The sequence below is a fragment of the Rhamphochromis longiceps genome, linkage group LG13 (genome assembly GCF_057381845.1).
Source record: "Rhamphochromis longiceps isolate RC_006_pf linkage group LG13, R_longiceps_female_GT1.1, whole genome shotgun sequence".
Lineage (NCBI taxonomy): Eukaryota > Metazoa > Chordata > Actinopteri > Cichliformes > Cichlidae > Rhamphochromis > Rhamphochromis longiceps.
In genome coordinates, this window is record NC_140569.1 from 11,689,135 (window position 1) to 11,708,951 (window position 19,817).

At 39.5% G+C, this 19,817-nt stretch overlaps 2 protein-coding genes across 2 annotated transcripts in view; both read left to right on the forward strand.

The window, feature by feature from the left end:
* Nucleotides 1-851: 851 nt before the first annotated feature.
* LOC146655423 (uncharacterized) lies at nucleotides 852-4,663 on the forward strand. Its single transcript, XM_085428620.1, has 2 exons — nucleotides 852-1,101; nucleotides 2,496-4,663. Exons 1-2 carry the CDS (start codon nucleotides 921-923, stop codon nucleotides 3,494-3,496), a joined length of 1,182 nt encoding a protein of 393 aa, XP_085284746.1. The 5' UTR covers nucleotides 852-920; the 3' UTR covers nucleotides 3,497-4,663.
* Nucleotides 4,664-9,615: 4,952 nt separating this feature from the next.
* The window catches only part of LOC146655424 (equilibrative nucleoside transporter 1-like), a 41,336-nt gene continuing 31,134 nt past the window's right edge, over nucleotides 9,616-19,817 (forward strand). The window contains exon 1 of the mRNA XM_085427641.1: nucleotides 9,616-9,750. The gene's annotated coding sequence lies outside the window, so the exon portion shown is untranslated. The remainder of the gene's footprint in view (nucleotides 9,751-19,817) is intronic.

A 19,817-nucleotide genomic window follows, 5' to 3' on the forward strand; every position in this document is an offset into this window, starting at 1 on the left:
TCTAATCTCTTTAAAAGCACTTTGCAGATTATTTTAAGGTTTACATTTATAAGGGATATTGGACGATAGCTTAAGGGGTATACAGGGTCTTTGCCCGGTTTTAGCAGGAGTTTTCAACAATTTCTGAGTAAATGAGAATGAGGGTTTGTGTTCAATGTGAAAATAACAAAAAATAATATTAAAGACATGCTTACATTTTTATTTGATTCTTTTAGTTTTATAAAGATATACTTAATTTATTAAAAAATGTGAGATGTCTGTGTTAGTGCCAATTAAGTTCCACAGTTAAATACAATATAGTCAATCAAAATAGCTTAAAAAGAAAAAAACAAATACTCACTATGAAAGAGCTATGTTTATAATAAATAAAGTAAATAAAGGAGCTTAAAAGTAAAAAATACACAACAAATCAAACACATTTGTGAAGTAAAATAAAACAACAAAATAATAATAATAATAATAATAATAATAATAATAATAATAATAATAATAATAATAATAATAATAATAACATAAAATAGCAGAATACAAATACAAATGATGCACTAAAATGTGCTGGAGGAGACAGGCCAAGCACAGGATGCTGAGGTGAGCAGTTAAGCAGCAACAGGAGAATGAAGACTTCCTGCAACTGAAAGCTAAATATTTATTTTATGGTGCAGAGGGTAGTTAATTGAGTTAACTATAATTTTTATAAAATCATCAAGTCTAATCACCTTGCATAGAACATGCCCAGTTAAAGGTTTCCGAGCAGTTTCGCTGGTGTCCACCAGAGGGCAGCACCTGTCTGATTTGTGGGTGCTGTCAGCGCTCTTCCTCTCGGTACTTTGTTTACTTCTGCTTCCGTAGCTTCTAGCTAGCGCAACCCCCGCTGTCTTTTAAACCTCTTCCCGTGCTTCTAGAGTAACACGTATTCTAAAATGTCTTCACCGCTTCTTCTCAGGGCCTTCGTGACCGAGCGCCTGACAGCCGCCGCGGAGGAAATATTTCAGGTGTTTGAGAGGACGATAGAAAAATATGAGGAAGAAGCGAGCAGCTCCCAGCAGGAGATCGAGCGACTCAGAGGTCTGCTGCTGGAGTTCATGACAAACCAGAAAAGAGGTCTGTGGGGTCTTATTTTTTACTTATCTGTGGGTGTCCGACTAGACTGGAATTATTAACCTAAAATGTAACCTTGCAGACGAAGTTTATTTTCTGCAACGTAATTTGTGAAGTGTGTTTAATTTTATTTAACACTTTAATTTGTGCTCCAGCAACTGACTGGAAGACAGTCTAAAACTCATATTATTTCTGATTTTCCTGAATGAGGAATTTTGAAATGTTGTGAAAAAATAATAGTCAAGCATTAAGTATTTACTTAGTAGTAACTAAGGTATGGTTTGGGGCCACCTGATCCAGCACTAACTATGAACTTTATCAAAATGTCAAGTTTCTATTGTGATCTTAAAAGTAGAGAGGGTATCGGTCTCCTGAAGCCAAAGTGGGAGCTGGGTCCACAGCAGATGGTCCTGATAGTTGAAGGCCCAGCCTCCCATTCTACTTTTAAAAACTCTAGGAAGTGCAAGTAAGCCTGCAGTCTGAGAATAACACTGTTTGAATAATAAGGTACTATGAGGTGTTGTTGTGGTCACCGTGTTGGGGCCTGATTATTCAAGACCTCATACTCTCATGTGAAAAAGTTGATTCACTGCACCCACATCATTCAGTAGGTTATGGAACCATTTTTAGCTGCAGTGACTTGAAATAATCGCTTTCTGTACAACTATACATCTCTCTCATCATTGTAGAGAAATTTTGTCCCACTGTCCAACATTGCTTCAGTTCATTGAGGTTTCTGGGCATTTGTTTACACACAGCTCTCTTAAGGTTCCACCACAGCATTTCAGTCAGATGAAGTCTGGACTTTGATTGCGCCACTGCAACATCTTGAATCTTTTCTTTTTCAGCCCTTCTGGTGGAGATTTGCTGCTGTGCTTGGCAATGCGTTCTGTTACATGACCCATTTTCAGCCAAGCTTCAGCTGTCAAACAGATGGCCACACATTTGTCTCTAGGATACTTTAGGACAAAGAAGTGTTCGTTTGCAAGGTGCCCAGGACCTGTGGCTGCAAAACAAGCTTTAAATCATTACCCCTCCACCACCAACAGTCGGCATGACATTGTGTCAGAAGTCGTGGGGTTTGCTCTAAGCTCTGCTGAGGCTTTCTCCTATAGAGCCTGAGATGTAGCTCTTGGGTTTCTTTCAGCTTCAGGGGGTGAGTTGGGGTGAACGTCCACTCCTGGGAAGATTGTAGTATTGTGTTAACACACACCTGAATGCTCCAGACCAGCAAACTGCTGATATCTGCTTTTTATCAGTAAATGATAAGGTTTTAATTCATTTGTATTTGATCATCTGAAAGCTTTTAAAGGACCCTTTGAGAGTAACAAACATGATTGTTAATCCTTGTTTATAGTAATAAAGTAGTAAAAGAAAGATTACATTTTCTTTTTCAGATGTTCTTCAGTTGTCTGTTTGTAAAGAGGAGTCACCGCCTGAGCAGGAGCCATGTGAGCGCACACCGAGCATCAGCGTCCATAAGGGCAATGCAGAGCCTCAACATATTAAAGAGGAAGACAGCGAACTCTGGGCTGGTCAGGAGCAAGATGAAAAACAGGCCGAAGAGTTTCATGATGCTGATGCCTCATATCCACCTCACTCTTCTGTTTGGGAGGAAAATGAGCTAGAGGACACGAAACCGTCTCTGCAGCCTGAAGTGCAAAACTGTGAACGTGATGAGGAGTTTCTGGAGGAGCAGGAAACCAGAACTGTGCAGTTCATTTTGCCTCTCACATTGACATCTTCTTCACAAACTCTAGCCCAAAGTGAAAGCGTCCAGGACGGAAGGGAAAGCGAAAGACCTGCTGCTAGTTTTTCATCAGAACAAACCCAGGCGCCCTTTAGCACTTTCAGAGAATCCACTGAGTTACCTCATTTTAACTCTGCTGCACCTGACTATCATTGCCATTTGTGCAATAAATCATTTTCCTCCAGCCATCACCTGATAAATCATGCTTTCCACGTGCATTCAGCAGACGCAGGTGCCATCTGTGCCGTGTGTGGAAAGATGTTTGAATCCACCGAAAGCCTTAACATGCACCTCAAATCGCACAAGGGCTCAAAATGTTGCCACATGTGCGGTAAGCAGTGCAACAGCACGACCGCACTGACCGAGCACATGGCGAGCCACGCCGGGGTGAAACTGCATCGTTGCCACGTGTGTGGGAAAGAGTGCAGCCGCAAAGGGGATTTAAAGATACATATGAGGATTCACACGGGCGAGAAGCCTTTCTGCTGCTCCTTTTGTTGCAAAAGTTTCACCCACAGCGGACACCTGAGGAAGCACATGAGAAGCCACACAGGCGAGAGGCCTCACCGCTGTGGTATCTGTGGCAGAGGGTTTCTACAGAGTGCACACTTGAAATATCACCTGGGGACTCACACTCAGAAATATTGACTCATTCATCCCCCTGGGCTCATATTTAATAATGAAAAATGTTCAACAGAGACGCCAAACTTTGCTGTAAAGAGCAAGAAGACCCATTATAAAGATGCTTAAAGCAAAATGTCAGTAACATTTAAAGTGGGTCTAATTCAATTATTTTTAGCTCCATGTTTTTGTTCTTGGGCATTGCATGATTCACAGTTCAAAATAATCCTTATTTATTCTATTCTGGGCCTCGGTGCAGCCCTCCAGTTCATCCACTGCCTGAAAAACATGTTTTTAGGTCCTCTGAGCAGCACCCTTGTAAAAACAAGTCTCTGCACTCAGCAGCAGGTTATTATTTTGAGAAATCAATTGAAGCATGAACTAAATTAACTTGAAATTTGATGCTGCATGTATAGAATCACCAGTTAAATCTCAAAACTAAATAAAGCACTTTAAAATGTCCGATGACTTCCCCTAAAATACATTTTTAAGGAAGGTTTTCCTCTGGAAGTTAACACTTTGTTGTTTTGTAGTTTCTCTTTAATAGCTGCTATCAGGTGACACTGTGATTAATCGTCTGTATGTTCTGATGTATCTGATTCATTTTCTTTAATAAAAATCACATGTCACTGAAAGATGTGTTATAGAAAACCAAAGTGGAGCAGAAAATGAATTCTTAACTTGGGTTTTAAATAAAAGTGTTTGTTTATAACATCGTTATAAGATGCATGAAAAGTGCTAAAGAAAGCTGCAAACCTCTTTTAAATTTAAGCAGTGTAACCAGCTAAAAAGTAAAGTGAAGGAAAAGTATTTTAACAGTTTGATGAGCACAGGCTCTGAGCTTCACACTATGTTTCTCTTTACTGTTGACATGACCTCTGATCCCCACTTTGAGCAATAACATTGCCGATAACGTCCAGCTTGTAATGATTGCTTTTATACAACAGAATCTGATTGGTGTTAAATCATCAGTTTATTTTACTCAGAAAGAGCAAAGTGGGACACAGTGCCCTTTTCCACTCTTATTTTTCAAGTAAGCAGATGTTCAGCAGATGTGCTCTCTGGTACAGCTGCAGCTCGCCTGGTCATGCAAACTTAAAACACTGTCACACTTTCAGAGCCGTGTGCCGACCTCTTCATCAACCAGATCTCTTCTGCTCTGTGATTCATTAATTATAACCTTTATTATTAAAAGTAATTTTCCTACTAATCATCCCACTGACATTTTTTCACATATGTACTTCCTGTGATCTTTGGGTACACCAAGAATAATTTACTGTTAAGAGCAATTATAATAGCCAAATAATATCCATTCGTCCGTTCTCTTCCACTTATCCAATTCAGGGTCGTGGGGAGGCGGGAGCCTATCCCAGCACAAACACTGGGAGAACATGCAAACTCCAGTAAACATATATGACATGTTTGTGTGATAACCTATCAGGTTCAGTCCTCCTAGAACTTGCCCATATTTAAGGGCTGTCCAGGAGGCCTTCTGGTTGGATACCCAAACAATGTGAAGACATCTCTATCTGTAAGGGAGAGCCTAGACATTCTTGACAATGAGCTCATGTCTGCATACATCAACAATTTAATTTTTCAGTCACAACCCAGAGCTCATCGCCAAAGCTGAGGGTCAGAATATATATGAGCCTATAAATGGACAGCTTCATAGTGAGCTCTCTCTTCACCACTGCAGACACGATTCACCTGCAACCCCAAAACATTTATATTTTTAAAAAGCAATAACACACAACAAAGCTGCATTGTCACGTCATTAGGAACAAATAGATAGAAATGATGGAATGAAAATGATTTGTGTCTGTATAATGTTCTTCTGTGGTCTGCAAAGACCACAGTTGGTCACATTTCAACTAATTCAAAGCAGTAGGTTCTTATTACAGATGAAAGTAGCTCAGTTTCAAGCATTCGTTCATCACTACTGATTTATTTTTCTAGAAATGAAGATTTGCATACATGCAGAGTCATATTTTTCTGTGCTTCCCATCACTAAAAAAAATAATAATGAGGGTTTGGTTATACTTGATTAGTGCATTAGTGCGTACGCTGAGCTATATTTCTATGTAAAGATGGACCACGAGTGCTGAATTGTTTTTTTTTCTACTAACGGAAGAAATTCAGAATCAGCTTAAAAGTTTAAAAAACATCTACATAGCAAATCTTTTCTTTTTTTGGTTTCTGTTCCTCTGTTTCTTTTTCAGTTCTTTTTTTGGTCTCAAAAGGACACTTTTCTTTACCAGCTAGATGTTTTACATTCATCACAAGTTTGTCACTAACTTCACACTGGGCGAGAGCTCTTGGGGAGTCTGTGTGATGCACAGCCAGCAGGCTCTGGTCACATGACCTCATGTACCTGCAGAGAATCTCTGGATGTAAAAGTTCACTGGTTGTTTCTCCATCCAGACATGTTTTGCCTTCATGCTGTAGATGAGTTCAAGAGTATCTGAATGTAACTCTGAAAGTGAACAATCTTCAGATGTCAGTTTGGAAATATAACCTCCACAGTGTGCTGTAGTGGTGAATTATCATGGACTACTACAGTCTAATGAATAAGAGTGTTTATTTTCAAGATGATTGCTTCTCTCTAGAAGTGTGTTTGCTTACGGTGGGAAACTACATTGTCATTTTTACAGCACCATTCATTCAAATATGCACAGAGGTCAACGTGACAAAACACAGTTTTAAAAACAGATTTTAAAAAGTAAAAGAAGAGCTGGAATTATCATCAATTATGTGGACAAGAGAAGCCAAAAGCAGGACACCAGAGATAGAATGATTGATGAAAAAAACAAGCATTAATGCTGAAATAAGTCCAATAAAATAACAAAGTCCAGAACAAAGTAAACAGAAATCAGAAGATAAACACAAGGACCCAGGGAATAGATCCAAAACCATCGAAACAGTCTGCACACGAGTGAATGTTTGTACACTGAGCGCAGGTTGGGAAATTTGGGAGTGAATTATATCATTGTGCAATAGGTACACCTGTTCAGCTGCTCATTAACACAAATATCTAATCAGCCACATGGCAGCAACTCAATGCATTTAGACATGAAGATATAATCAAAACAACCTGTTGAAGTTAAAGCTGAGGAACAAAGTTGGTTTAAGTGACCAAGGCGCCAGACTGGCTGAAACTGCAACAAAACGCAAAAAATATCCAGTGAGCCATGAGTGTAGCTAGTACTCATGTGCTCTCATTTTTCTAGGCTAACTAGTTTTACATTTACAAGAGAAGTTATCACTGATTAATTCAGGATGTGCACATGCATAGTGCAAACTGACAAAATAATTCAGTTCAGTTACAAAGAAAAAGTCCTTTATTTTTTAGACTGAGTGATATATATGACCTCCAGTTTACAACACAGAGAGTGTGCTGTGCAGTGTCTTGTGTGTGTTTTGATTGGTTAATAATGGAGTTTACCCTGAAGCGTTTACCCACTTTACTTTTTGCATACCTCTGTCCAGCCTGAGAAGAAAATAATTCACCACTAGGTGGTACTGCAAGAACCTTTATTTATCTATCCAACGTCTCAGTCGGTGTAAGAAAATATATTTTCCCACCTCCAGTAGTTGATTTTTGAACATTTCAATTGTTGTATTTAAGCTTGCCTCACAATCCTGCTTAATCATGACATGTAGCACATCTTAGTCAACTAAATGAACTCTGTTCATGCATTGATTTCAAAACCTTTATTAAACTTGGTATTTACTCCTCAAATGTTTTTTCTGTCATGGTTTATATTTTTTCTAGAGCTTTCATTTTTCAATTTTAATCACTCACTCTTGAGAACAGCAGCTGGAAAGCTACATTCGCCATCATCTATGACTTGTTCAGGAACTTGTTAAGCCTTTTTTTAGGCCTTTCCCGAGAATCTCTTCCATGTGGCCTAAAAGTTTCACACAGAACAGCAGCACATTCAGGAATCTCAGTGTTTGGGAAGCTGCTTCAGGCGATTCAGATTGAAAAAGCTAAAGAGCATAATCAGGCCCCAGTGACCCCAGAGCCTAAAACTAACTGCCCTAATCTGGTTATGCAACCACCCACAAAGACACGGGATCATCAGCAGACACCACTGGATCCTTGGACACTATTTCCCACATGTCTGTTCATGTCCAGCCCAAATGGGGACTCAGTGGCTCAAACCTCACCAGATAATTTGTTTACAGTTCCCTGACGTGGCTTGATGTGCTTCAACCACTACTTCATTATAGACAGTCTGAGCTACAGTAAGTAAGAGTGTATAGTCTCTATATAGCAGCAGTGTTTGATCCTAACTAAGGTTATTTGATATAATCCTCCCATACCTTGTTGAGAAAAAAAAACAGTCAAGTGGTTAATCTCCTGCGATTTAAATTATGTGAAACTTACGCAAGGGAATTGGAGGAATTTTCCTTATGTGGGTCAGGACGTGTCTCACAGTTGAGCTCATGAGAAGAAGGGTTATGCTTTTCTCAGTGTGTGTGTTTGTGTGTGTGTCTGCAGGGTATCTGAGAAGTAGTATTGTGCACTGAGTATAGTAATAAGACTTTGAATTGAGCTGGGATTCAGCCATGATCAGGAATTTTACAAACCCAGGGTTGCATAACAGGGTCAGTGAGTTACTCTCCATCCCGTCCAATGAAGGAAACACACAGGACGAACATTTAAGGGGAATCCAGTTGTGGATGAGGAGAGATGTGCTCTGCCTCACACACGATCGCCCACTGTTAGGTTGGGTTTGGTGTGGAGGAGGACAGCAAACGTGTGAAATAAAACATGCATGCATAGTCACACTAATAAGTGTTGGCAAATAGAAATAAGTTGCATCATGTTCACATATTTGTGAAAATGCACCGTGAATAGCACACCAGATATTTCTGTGAGTTCACTGAGTAAATATCTGAATACTGGTGGACCATTCTGTTTTTGTTTTGCAGGTCTCATCTCGCTCCTGCTGCTGATGTTTTAAATGGCATAAACTCAAAGACAGTTTGTGGAAAAACCTTGAAGCAGGCCACATGACACATTTACCCCTTTTTTTTCTTTTCTTTTTTACCTTCTTTTGCTAATCCCGCAATATATAAATCAGATGCTGGACCCTTTGAGATGAAAGGAGCTCCAAAGAAGAAAGAATAACTGATGATGATGCTGCAGCTGGGGGTAGAAGCTGTTTCCTCACATGTCCCAGCTCTCTGCACAGAGCTGGATCAAGCAAAGCCTCGTTTTGTCATCTGTAACTTTATTTATAACAAACCAGCAACATGAATAAAAAATGGAATTCGGGGTTACAAAATAAACCATCTGTGCTGTAAAGCATCCACAGAAGGCGCGCACATTTCTTATCCAACATTAAGTGAGAAAAAAACCCAACCATAAATATGATTTCCTTCTAATTTATTGGTGAGTTTCAGAATATACCATCACTAATTCAAGCAAACATTTCTCAAATTACACCCTCCTTTCTCGATCACCAAGTTAATCCCGAAAGGGAAATCGTATCTCTGCGCCGGACTTCGCTCATAAATATCAGGTTTAAGCTATTTTTTGAAAAAATATTTACTTAAAACATTTCTCACTTCTTACAGATTCGCAACATCTACTCTGTAACAATAAATACCTCTCCGTGTTTTTAATGAAAATAATGCCATATGGGTTGCATTTTCTTATCAGCACTCCCCGATGAAAAAGTCACGAAATGTTCATCCAGAACATGCCTGCGAAATATTCACTGATAGTGTATCTAATTTGTTTCCAAGTCTTTACAACGATTTGAGCCATGTTTACTTTTAAACACAGACAGCTGCAGTATATGTAGAAGATATACATGGGACCTGGGAGGATGCATACAATTAATAGTGCATAAATTAACACTCTTATGAGACTCTTATGGTTAAGAGTAGGTGGCTGCTGGTCCACAACAGTGTGAGACAGACTGTGGTGACAAAATGCATGGACGAATACTTAGATAACTGTGTCCTCTCTCTCTCTGACCCAGTATCAAGCTCTGGTTGTAGTTTTAAAAGGATTATAATCTGGTGGCTTATTTGTAAAAACCCTGGCCCGCTATTTGACGAAATCTAGACCAGTCACAGAAATCCCTTTCGCCTGCCACCCCCACCCTGCAGTCAGTAGCCCATCTATGTGTGCCAGCTGCACGAACAGGGTCTAATTTCGCGGCTGAATGAGACGAGAGAAAACAGACGAATGAACGCGTCAACGCTGTTCCCCACAAAGCTCCGTGCTGCTCGAATGTGAGGTTATCGCAGGCTGGTTGCATTAGGTAAGTCTGTGTTCCTGTCTGTTTGGGACGAGCTGGTGAAACTCCAGCAGAACCGGTGACAAGGTCAAATGCTGCGCATGGTGCTGAAAGTGCGCCAGATGACGCGTGACTGAGGGCAGAGAGCTGTACTCGAATTTTGATGTGAGGCGGAATAGCTGTGGAACAGTCCACACAAACCCCGCGTTTTTGTTGTGATAGCTGCAGAGGAAGTTGAAAGATGACTCGTTTGGACTCAACGTTGGTGCAGGCCAGAGGTTGAGACTTGTGCACGGTTTGAGTTGAGGCGCCACAGCAGGTGGCAGTGTGAGAATGGAGATCCCTCCTTTCAAATACTCACACACACACTCTATGCAGCAGGAGATAACATGAAAGAGCTCCGAGAATAGACCCCACTGATCTAAAAACACTACTGTATCATGTGAACATTTGGCTGGTGTTTTCAGTGCTCACACACCATTTCAGACTCTCTCTCTCCCTGTCCTCTGTGTGCTTGCTATAATGTTGGTGGAGTGTGTTGCACCTTTAAAGCTGCTTGCATATCAGCGCTCCTGTGGCTTTGAGAAAGCTGCTATTCTCTCAGTGATAATATGGTCTGTTGGTTTTCTCCTGCAGTGAACACAGCTGTGCATGTAAAGAGGAGCAGGTTACATCCTCACTGGAGCTGATGTTCTCAGTTCGAAAACAGTCATCAAAAATGTAGTTGATCATTAGAAGAATTGATTTGTTCTCAGTCTTATCTCACTGAAACTGAAAATATTTGGATTTGAACTTGACAAAAGATAAAGGCAAGATGACCGCAGAGCTTTGTGAACTCATGCCGCTCCTAATGTTCAGTTATTTTATAGACTTGCCAATTAAAGGAGAACTACATTTCCTATATGCTGATTATTAAAAACCCCAAACCATACAAAACCATAAACATCACTAAAACATCATCGGGTGTCAGCTATTCCTGCTCCTCCTCCTTCGGAGGTTTAAAAACATTACCGGTTTCCATAATTTAGCCATGCATTCGGAGATGCAGCTGACCTATAAGAACATAGCAGCCAAGATTCAACAAAGTGCAGTCTGGTTGCAACTGTAAGCATGTTTTGTTCTGCTCAGTTGTAGAACAGAGTTTTAGGCTGACATCTGAAATGTAATGGAGTTTAGGGAGTGGTACTTTAAGCAGTGAACCCGATCACTGGATCCAGACCTCCTCGTCCCTCCTGTAGTTTTTCCCACTTGCACTGATTTGATAAAACAATTCTGGGGGAAACTGGGAGGGGATGTCAATCAAATTCCAGGGGGAAAAGAAACCACCCCCACCCCATGTCCCCACTTTAGCAACACCCCAGTGAGTAGCACTTTACTAGTTAATGGGCCTTTGTTTGCAAAATCTGTTACCGTAAGTTTCCTATTCATTAGGAAAACAATAAAACTATGTGACATCCTGATTGTTTTCTCTTGTTCTTGTAACAGAGGCACATAGATAGAAGTGATTAGATTACAGACTGCAGAAGCCGAGGATCATTGTGAGTTTGAGCAAGATGCTGAACTCCCTACTAGCTCTGTAACCGGCCTTCAGCACCTTATTAACTGAGCCCAGTTTACTGTCCTTTTCTGCAGCTCTCTCTTTTTGATCTCCTACCAGGACGTTATGCCCTGAGACAATTATGCAGCTATAATTAGAAAGTCCAATCTGAAAATCAGACGGGGGTGGAACAGCACGTAGTGTGAGTGTGCAGCAGGGTAACATGATGCAGTGGACTAACCAAAACCGAATCAAGGTCTTAAACACAACTGACTTTATTTTGTAGAGACAAACCAATCTGTTTATGTATTTAACTGGTGAAATAGAAGGAAATGTCCTTCACAGTTTCATGAAAACAACAGTTGAAATAAATGCAAAGGAAAGGAAATCCTGTCCTGCTTTGACATGGCCCAGAGGAGGATCCCAGTGTCTTTGGTTACCTCCAAACCTTTCTTCATCTTTGGTGGCACAAACCGCTTCAGATGTCTACTTATTGTTTAATGTACACTTTATGGTCATTTTGTTAGGGACACTTGTTCAACTTAATGCATTTAGGCATGTAGACATGGTCAAGATGATCTGCTGAATGAGCAAGAATGGGGATTTAAGTGACTGTGAATGTAGCATGGTTGTTGGTCTGAGTATTGTAGAAGCTGCTGATCTGCAGAAGAGCATCTCTGAAACAGATTAGACAAATTAGACAATAGGATGTTGATCTAATGAGTCCCAGTTTCTGCTGCGACATTCGGCTGAGTCAGAATTTAGTGTAAGCAACATGAAAGTATGGATCCATCTTGGCATGTAACAAAGGTTCAGGCTAGTGCCTGTAGTGTAAGGGTGTGGGGCATATTTTCTTTGCGCACTTTGAACCCGTGGATCATTTAAACACCCAAAACCTCAGTATTGTTGCTGACCTTGTGCATCTCACTTACAGTCTACTGTAAGTAGTGCTAGTTTGTGTGCTAACATACTCAGGTGACACTGCTTTCTGCAGTGTTGTTTTACCATTAGCAAGAGCAGTTGTTTGTTGAAATGTTTTAGGGCAGTTTTGTCTTTGTGAAATGTTCAAAATAAGCATGATTAAGTGCTGAAAGACTTTAAACAATTAGTTGTGCTCATCTAAAGAAGGTTTATTTAGTTCATTATCACAAAGTAAATACCAACAAAAACAAAAGCAAGAAACAGAAAAAGTGAAACTGCAGTCAGCTAGTTATTTTAAACATCTGCATTGATAACAGTGTATCACTAGTTAAGTACTGGTTAACATGTAACTACAACTTCACAAAGCTGTTAGTATGTATACAGACTTCCATGATGGATATTATGATTAACTTACTATAGAAACAAAAGGGACAAAAGGAGGGTGTCTGAACTAAACTGAGAGGGCTTCTACAGTCACTAAAAATAAAGAAGTCTGAGATTACAAATAACCTGAGCGTATTTCTGCAGAAAATACCCAGGAATGTGGTCTGATTAAGTTTCATCAGTAAATAATCTCAGGTTTGTTTTCAGAAGTCGAATAAGGCATATTTTACACAAACACAGAAGTTTGTTGAGTTTAGTTGAGCAAACTGAGGTCAGTTTGGTTTTTGTCAACTAAGGCTCACGCCTATTTGTCTTCGTTGCTGGTCAAGCAAAGTAGATTTCATAAAAATGAGGTAGTTGCTTCATGTTTTTTCATGTGAAGATAGAAGTTATGATTACATAACAAACCAATGATGAGAGTTCAGGGAAACTCCTCGAAATAATCAGAAACATATGTTTGCCATTTAAATCTTTCAGCTAACATTGGGACGTTGTTTAACTTCCAGGCAGCTTCAAATTTGTTGTTTTCAGTGTCCACAAAGTAAACTGCCTGTAAATAACAGAGCAAAAGGCTTTTTACACACTTTGAGAAAACACTAGCAGAAATTCAGATAATTATCAGACATTCCTAATCCGATCTTATATCAGATTTGTGAAGAATAATTTTACAAAAATTGGTGACTGTGGCTGCAAAACAAGCCTAAATCATCACCTCTTCACCACCAAGGTTGACAGTTGGTACGAGGTATTTATTCTGATATGCCATGTTGAGTGCTGTGAATCTGGTTTCCGTTACACCAGGATCACAGCTTTCTGCTGCTGCTGCTGCTGCTTTTCCTCAAAAGAAAAAAGAAAGAAAAGATGAAAGAAAAGGACAGGGCTGATTTTGATACTGTGGTATAATTGGGACATTTGTGGAGAATGAGCAAGAGTCAAGACCACACACAAAGAGTGAGCCAAGGGCGAAAACTAAATGGATTACAGGCACAAGGCTGACTGTAATTTCTCTTCTCACTTGCACTGAAATTAAGCCCAGTTTCTTTGATCTGGACTACAAAGCTTTACCCAAAGATCTGGGAAATACTAAGTTTAAGATTTAGAAGAAAGAGAAACAATTCTGAGGCTATTGATAGAAATGTATGACTTACTAGATGACTTGGGTCTACTCAAAAAACATTCAAGTCATGTGAATAATGTTGTTGCCCAACATATCTAAATCTGCAGACTGATATATGCATGCCATTTTGTGATACACGCATACAGCACACAGTATACGTCTTTTGAGGTTTATGGTTTCCTTAATTCTGAAAACATTTTGCAACCAGGCTAGACTGCAAGACAACCACAAGCTCATTGCACACCAGTGCGACAAGGTTGCATGCATAAGAGGGCAAAGCAGGCTTTCCTGTGTTTTGGTATCTTTACATCATATAAAGAGTGTTCTCCAGTCTGTAGCTGTTTAAATATGTTTGAAGAGTCAGTGTCCTTTTTCGTCCTTCCTCATATGTAGCACACAGCAGGAGACTAGCTGCATCAGTAGTATTCTCACTCTTGCGTGTATTCCCTGGTTTAGAGTGAGCATGCTGGAGGCAGCATATCTGCAAGGTAGGAATTCTGTGCCCCATTACTTGGAGTGTTCTCACGTCAGTGCAATCAGACATGACATAGTTTTTTAGCTGGGAGCTGGCAGGTAAAAGACTTTCACCTCCTTTGGGTAATGTCTATAAGTCCGTCTATTAAAACATCCTAAACAATAGATAAATCCAAGGTCAGTATAAAAAGAGAATGTTTATCTTTATTTTCTTTACAAAAATGAATGTTGTTAGATTCTAGATACTGTTGCGTTGTTTGTTTGTTTTTGTTTGTTTCATATTCAGTTTTTTTAAAAAACCTTTTGGAAAAAATTAAAATCCTTGAGGCATCATTTAGTCTTTTATCTCTGATTTACTGAGATCTTAAATCCTCCTTAAACATTTAAAAGCATATCACACCTTTATCAAACAATGCTTTTGCAAAATGCTAACTCCGCCTCCAAATAATGATATTGTTGACAGATGTCGGGGTCTGTTGCATGATCGTCTGTGTGATGATGTCATGCCACTTGTGGTCAAAGTCTCAGCAGTGCAACTTGAGGCTAAAAGAGAGTAGAGGTGTCATGTAAACAAACACAATATAATATATGATAAACATGCTTCTTTTGTTCATTATCTATTAATAATAAATGAAAAACTGTAGAACTGAACCTTTCCCACATCTCTGTTTGAGATGCATTGATGATGGTGCCCATGACACGTCTCACAGTCACTGTTTGGCCATGCATGTGGCAGATGCCTCACACTTAATCATCAAGTGTCACACTGCCATGTGGTCCACACGCAGCTGAGGGATCTGGTGTCAGCTTAACGAGCAAATAAAGGCCAGCCTACAGTTCATCCTCAGTGTGAAACAAGCTGTTACAGTGTCCTTCTACCTCTCTTTAAGCTAGTGGCTGTCTTTCTTAAATGCCGCCTTTCAAAAGTTGAAAAGCTTGTGCCCAAAACTCTGTAATTTTTTTAATAATCATTTATCATTTATTTTATCATAAATAAAATTTCAAGTTTAAACTTATTTCAAAAAGGGTCAGTGATATATATATATATATATATATATATATATATATATATATATATATATATATATATATATATATAATGTTCTTCCTCTACCTGTGTGTTATACTTGTATAACTATGTATGTGACAAATAAAGAACCTTGAACCTTGAACAATATCACCAAAGTCTTGTTTTTTTTTCTCCATAAAACAGAATAAATCTGTTTTTATCACTTTATACTGCGCCGTTGTATAGCTTTGCTTTTTTGATGACTCCTCTGACCATCCAGACTCTTCTTGCCATCAAGGAGCACTCATGTGATCAGTGATTATGACATAAAATTTTGAAAGAAAGCAACCAGAGATACGGTTCTTTAGGCCCACGGTTGTAACTGTCTCTATGCTGGATATAGTTGGTAAGGACCGAGAGGTTGGGAAAGGTGGAAGGATGGCCACGTAGAATAAAGCCTGACCACAAAGGTGTCCCTTTACTTTTCTACCAATCCTGCCCACACATCCTACACACTTCCACTCTGTTTGGACATCCTTGTAGATGCTTCAAACTATTCTCAGATGGAAGTAGAATATAAAGCTCTACAACACCACGACTAGTCAGGAGACTGAGGAAAATACTCATACTTTTGGAAGTGCATCCAGTTTTTTAACTAACTGGAGCTCTGCAGTCATTGCGTACACACACAGGCTTATTGTAACCAGCAATTTTAATTTTACTTTTTTGACAATTAAAAATGAACTTTAGCAGCTGCCTCCAACACCCTCCTTCCAGTTCTCATCTATATAAGTTCCCCCAGTTCTACAAGCTGTTCATTCTCATTTATGTGCCCCACCCTCCCTCCCCTTTTCAATTCTTTAACTTCTTCAATTCTCTTTGGCACATGGGGATCTGCCAGGCCCGGGAGCCATTCCCCTTCGAGGCTTTCCCCAAACCGCAGCTCAATTCATGTCCAAGCCATTCACCTTTACCTACTAAGACGCTGACAAACCGAAAATGAGGACATGGGCCCAGCGAGTGAAAACAACATTTTTATATGAATTCCTAAGACCAAGCACAGAAAAAACTCTGTATTTTCATGCAGAACATGAACTGCAATTCATTGTTAATGTTCTGGATAAACTATGCAGAAAATTTCCATAGTTTAAATAAATATCTGACTCCATTACTAATCCTTTGAAATCCAGGGTGAAACTGAAGAACTGCAATTTTTTTTTTAAAGTGACTGTAGAGAGCCTCATCACCTGACTCTGACAGTCTGAAATTATGTGCTGTGCCACTGTGAAAATATAATTTCACTAAACACATTTCTTAAGCAATTACAGCCTCAAGTGTGCCTTTGTTTCCATTATGGTTTCAACAGATGGCCTGTGTGTGAAGTGGAGGGAGATGAAAACAGTCAAGGTTAAATAAGACTGGGAAATCAAGAACAATTGAGTACTGGGTTTCAAATGGGCAACCACACCACAGAAAACAGACCTCCAAAATGTTAAAAAAATAAAGCCTTTGCATCTGGTTACCTCTGCTTGATTATTTTCCCTTATGGGGACAGACCAACAGGATGGCTGTAAGCTCCTGATAAGATGTAAAGCAGGGCCTGGGCGAAAACTGATGGCATTAAGAAGAGTGGCAAACAACATCAAGGAGAAGAGTAGATCTATAGATGGTCATGATCTGATAGCCAAATGTACTCCGGACCTACAGTCTTGTAACAGCTGTCTGTCAGTGGGGAATTCAGATTTCCTGAGCTGTTTTCACAGATGATGTTATGTAAGTAGATACTCAAAGAAAACACAGGCGGCTGCATGCAAACACATATACGTTTACACGCATGCAGTCATGGACTTCAGCTGCAGTTCAGATCATGTGCAGAATCGCGAGATTTCTCACATTTACTGCAGTTTAATATTTGTTGTGTGTGTCGTGGTGAATGTCTGTGCGGTTAGTTCATAGTAAAACTGGGCATGGAGACTTTGGATTCAACAATTTCAAAGACACTAACCTTGTTAAGCAGTTATGAAAAACACATGTTGTGACATCACAGATTGAGTTAGCTAGTGCCCACATAAAAACTATGGAACGCCAGGACTGCCATAATGAATTAATTAAATACACCATTAAATAATTAATTAAATGTGTCAATAATTAATTAAAATGTGAAATACATAAATAATTAATTAAATGTGTCAATAATTAATTAATTACATGTGTCATAACTATTTATTTAATTAATTAATTCCAATTTTAATTAATCATTGACACATTTAATTAATTATTTAATGGTGTATTTAATTAATTCATTATGGCAGTCCTGGCGTTCCATAATAAACAGGGATTTTATGTTTTTAAGTTTTTTCTGTGCAGTTTCTGCTTTTCTCTACATGAAAACACACTTTTAGCTCACTTACAATTGACTGACCTTAGATAGATAGATAGATAGATAGATAGATAGATAGATAGATAGATATTCAGACACTGTTTGCATTGTTTTGACATAGAGGCAGAGCGTTTCGTCATCTTTAATTTGTGCCTCCTCGTTCCCTCTGTCTACTTGCCTGTGACACGTAAAGCAATTTCAGTGTGTCATGTTGAATGAAATCAGTTCCTAGATTGCATCAGAAGGACAGAGGAGACTTGCTGGAGGAGCTTTAATCAGGGATGCACAGAGCATGTTTTTAGTGCTTCTTATTAGCCAATATAGAGCTTTGTGGGAAGGCTTTTTATGACAGTGCTTGTGTGGATTCAGTTCTAGAATGAGTGAGGGAAAACGTGGATGTTTTTTTAGGTTGGTTTGTGTGTCACGCAGTTCTTGCTTTGTGTTCGGTTGGTCACCGATTATACCTTTCTATCTTTCTGCAATTCTCATCTGAACGATGATGATGATACGTGAATGTAACTCATGGCTTGAAGTCTTGGTACCTCGTGATGCTTTGAGATTTGAGTTCCTGTTTAATATTCTTGAATGTTGGTTTGTGCTTAGGGGCTGCATGGTGGTGCACTGGTTAGCCCTGCTGCTTCATTGCAAGAAGGTCCTGGACCCTGCAGAGTTTGCATCTTACTCTGGCTTCCTGCAGAAGTCCAGTGACATGGATGTTAGATGTTAGATGTTAGGTTACGTGGTGATTCTAAATTGGATGTAGGTGTGAGACTCAATGGTGTGTTAGCCCTACAACAGACTGGTTAAGAGTCTAAAATAAAGGGCCAATTTCTCTCAAGTAAGGCACCTAGAGCCCCAACCCCTTGTAAAATGAAGGATTTCTTCAGTTAATTTAGAATTAACTCCAGCTGCATATTAACCATGCCTGTAAGCCAGCAGTCTTAAGGATGAAATCAGATAAAGCCACGTTAAGAATCTGGGTTCAGAGCTGCAGGTTGCTGACACCTTCCTTACACCACATTGGGATTAAATGTGATTGAAATGCACTGCAAACATTTCAATGTATTAAATGTTGACCTTTTATGCCTGAGAAGCACTTGCCATTTGTTATGAACTGTGGAATAAAGCAATTAATTGTTTGTTGGTTCCAGTTTCCATATTTCTGGGCTTTTTTTAGTACCACTTTATTTCCTGGGATAACAGCAGCTCTTTCCAGAGAACTGGTCTCTGTCCTGTCGTCAGAACAAATCTGCTACAACACAAATTAATTTTAAGGATAATAGAAATGTAGAAATGACAAGAATGCACACTCACACAGCCTCCGCCTCCGCATGTGCAGAACAGACTCGCAACTGTTCGCAACTGTTTTTTTGAGGGCAACTGTGACTGAGAGTGGTGTGAGAAATTTGTGGGTGGGTTCCCGCTATCTCAGAAGATCTACGTGTCAAGTGCTCTTAAGTAAGGCACCTAACCCCCCGACTTCTCCCCGCTGCCTTCTCCGTGTGTGTTCATTGCACATGGATGGACTCAAAATTTCTGTGTACAGAACAAACACACCTTGTAAAATGAAGCATTTCTTTGTTTTAACATCATGTAATTCATACATTTTAACAGCATTCAGTGGAAGGTTAAGACCTGCTCAAACTGACATAAATAACTTCTGTTCTCTGTCTTCAGTTTCGTATAAATGTGCACACCTGTTTGTCCATCCTGAAATGAAAAATGAGCTCAGTGATTGATGGAAAAGATCATTTTTATGTGCAGGAGCGATTCATTTTTCAGATACGCTTAGATAAGCTTTTATCAACACTTATACATACCAAGTTAGTGATATATGAAGAAGTGATTTAAGGGAATTCAGCAAATTAAAGTCTGATGGTTTCTGTTTTATTTCATGGTCACACAGAAGAATGTGAGCAGCAACTCTTCAAGTTGCACAATTTGGGACTAATGCCAGTTTTAAATTTTCTGGATTTGGATGTAAATCCCATAATGGACTGTTTCAAAATCCTGTCCCTCAACGCACCTCCAGATTGAGGGGAATTCCTTGTCTGTGCAGTAGCAGATTTGCTGATGGTCCATTGTGACAGGGATTTCATAGTACCGCGTGACCCTTGCAACGACTCGCACTCAGTTGGGAGTTTGAAGGGGCTTCTGAGGTAATGAAAACAGGGATTCCACTCTCACATATCTTTGTGAGGAGTTTTTCTTTGTTTGTTTGTCTTTATCACTTCAGTCCAAGTTTTAAACCCTAAAAATGGAGCCAGGT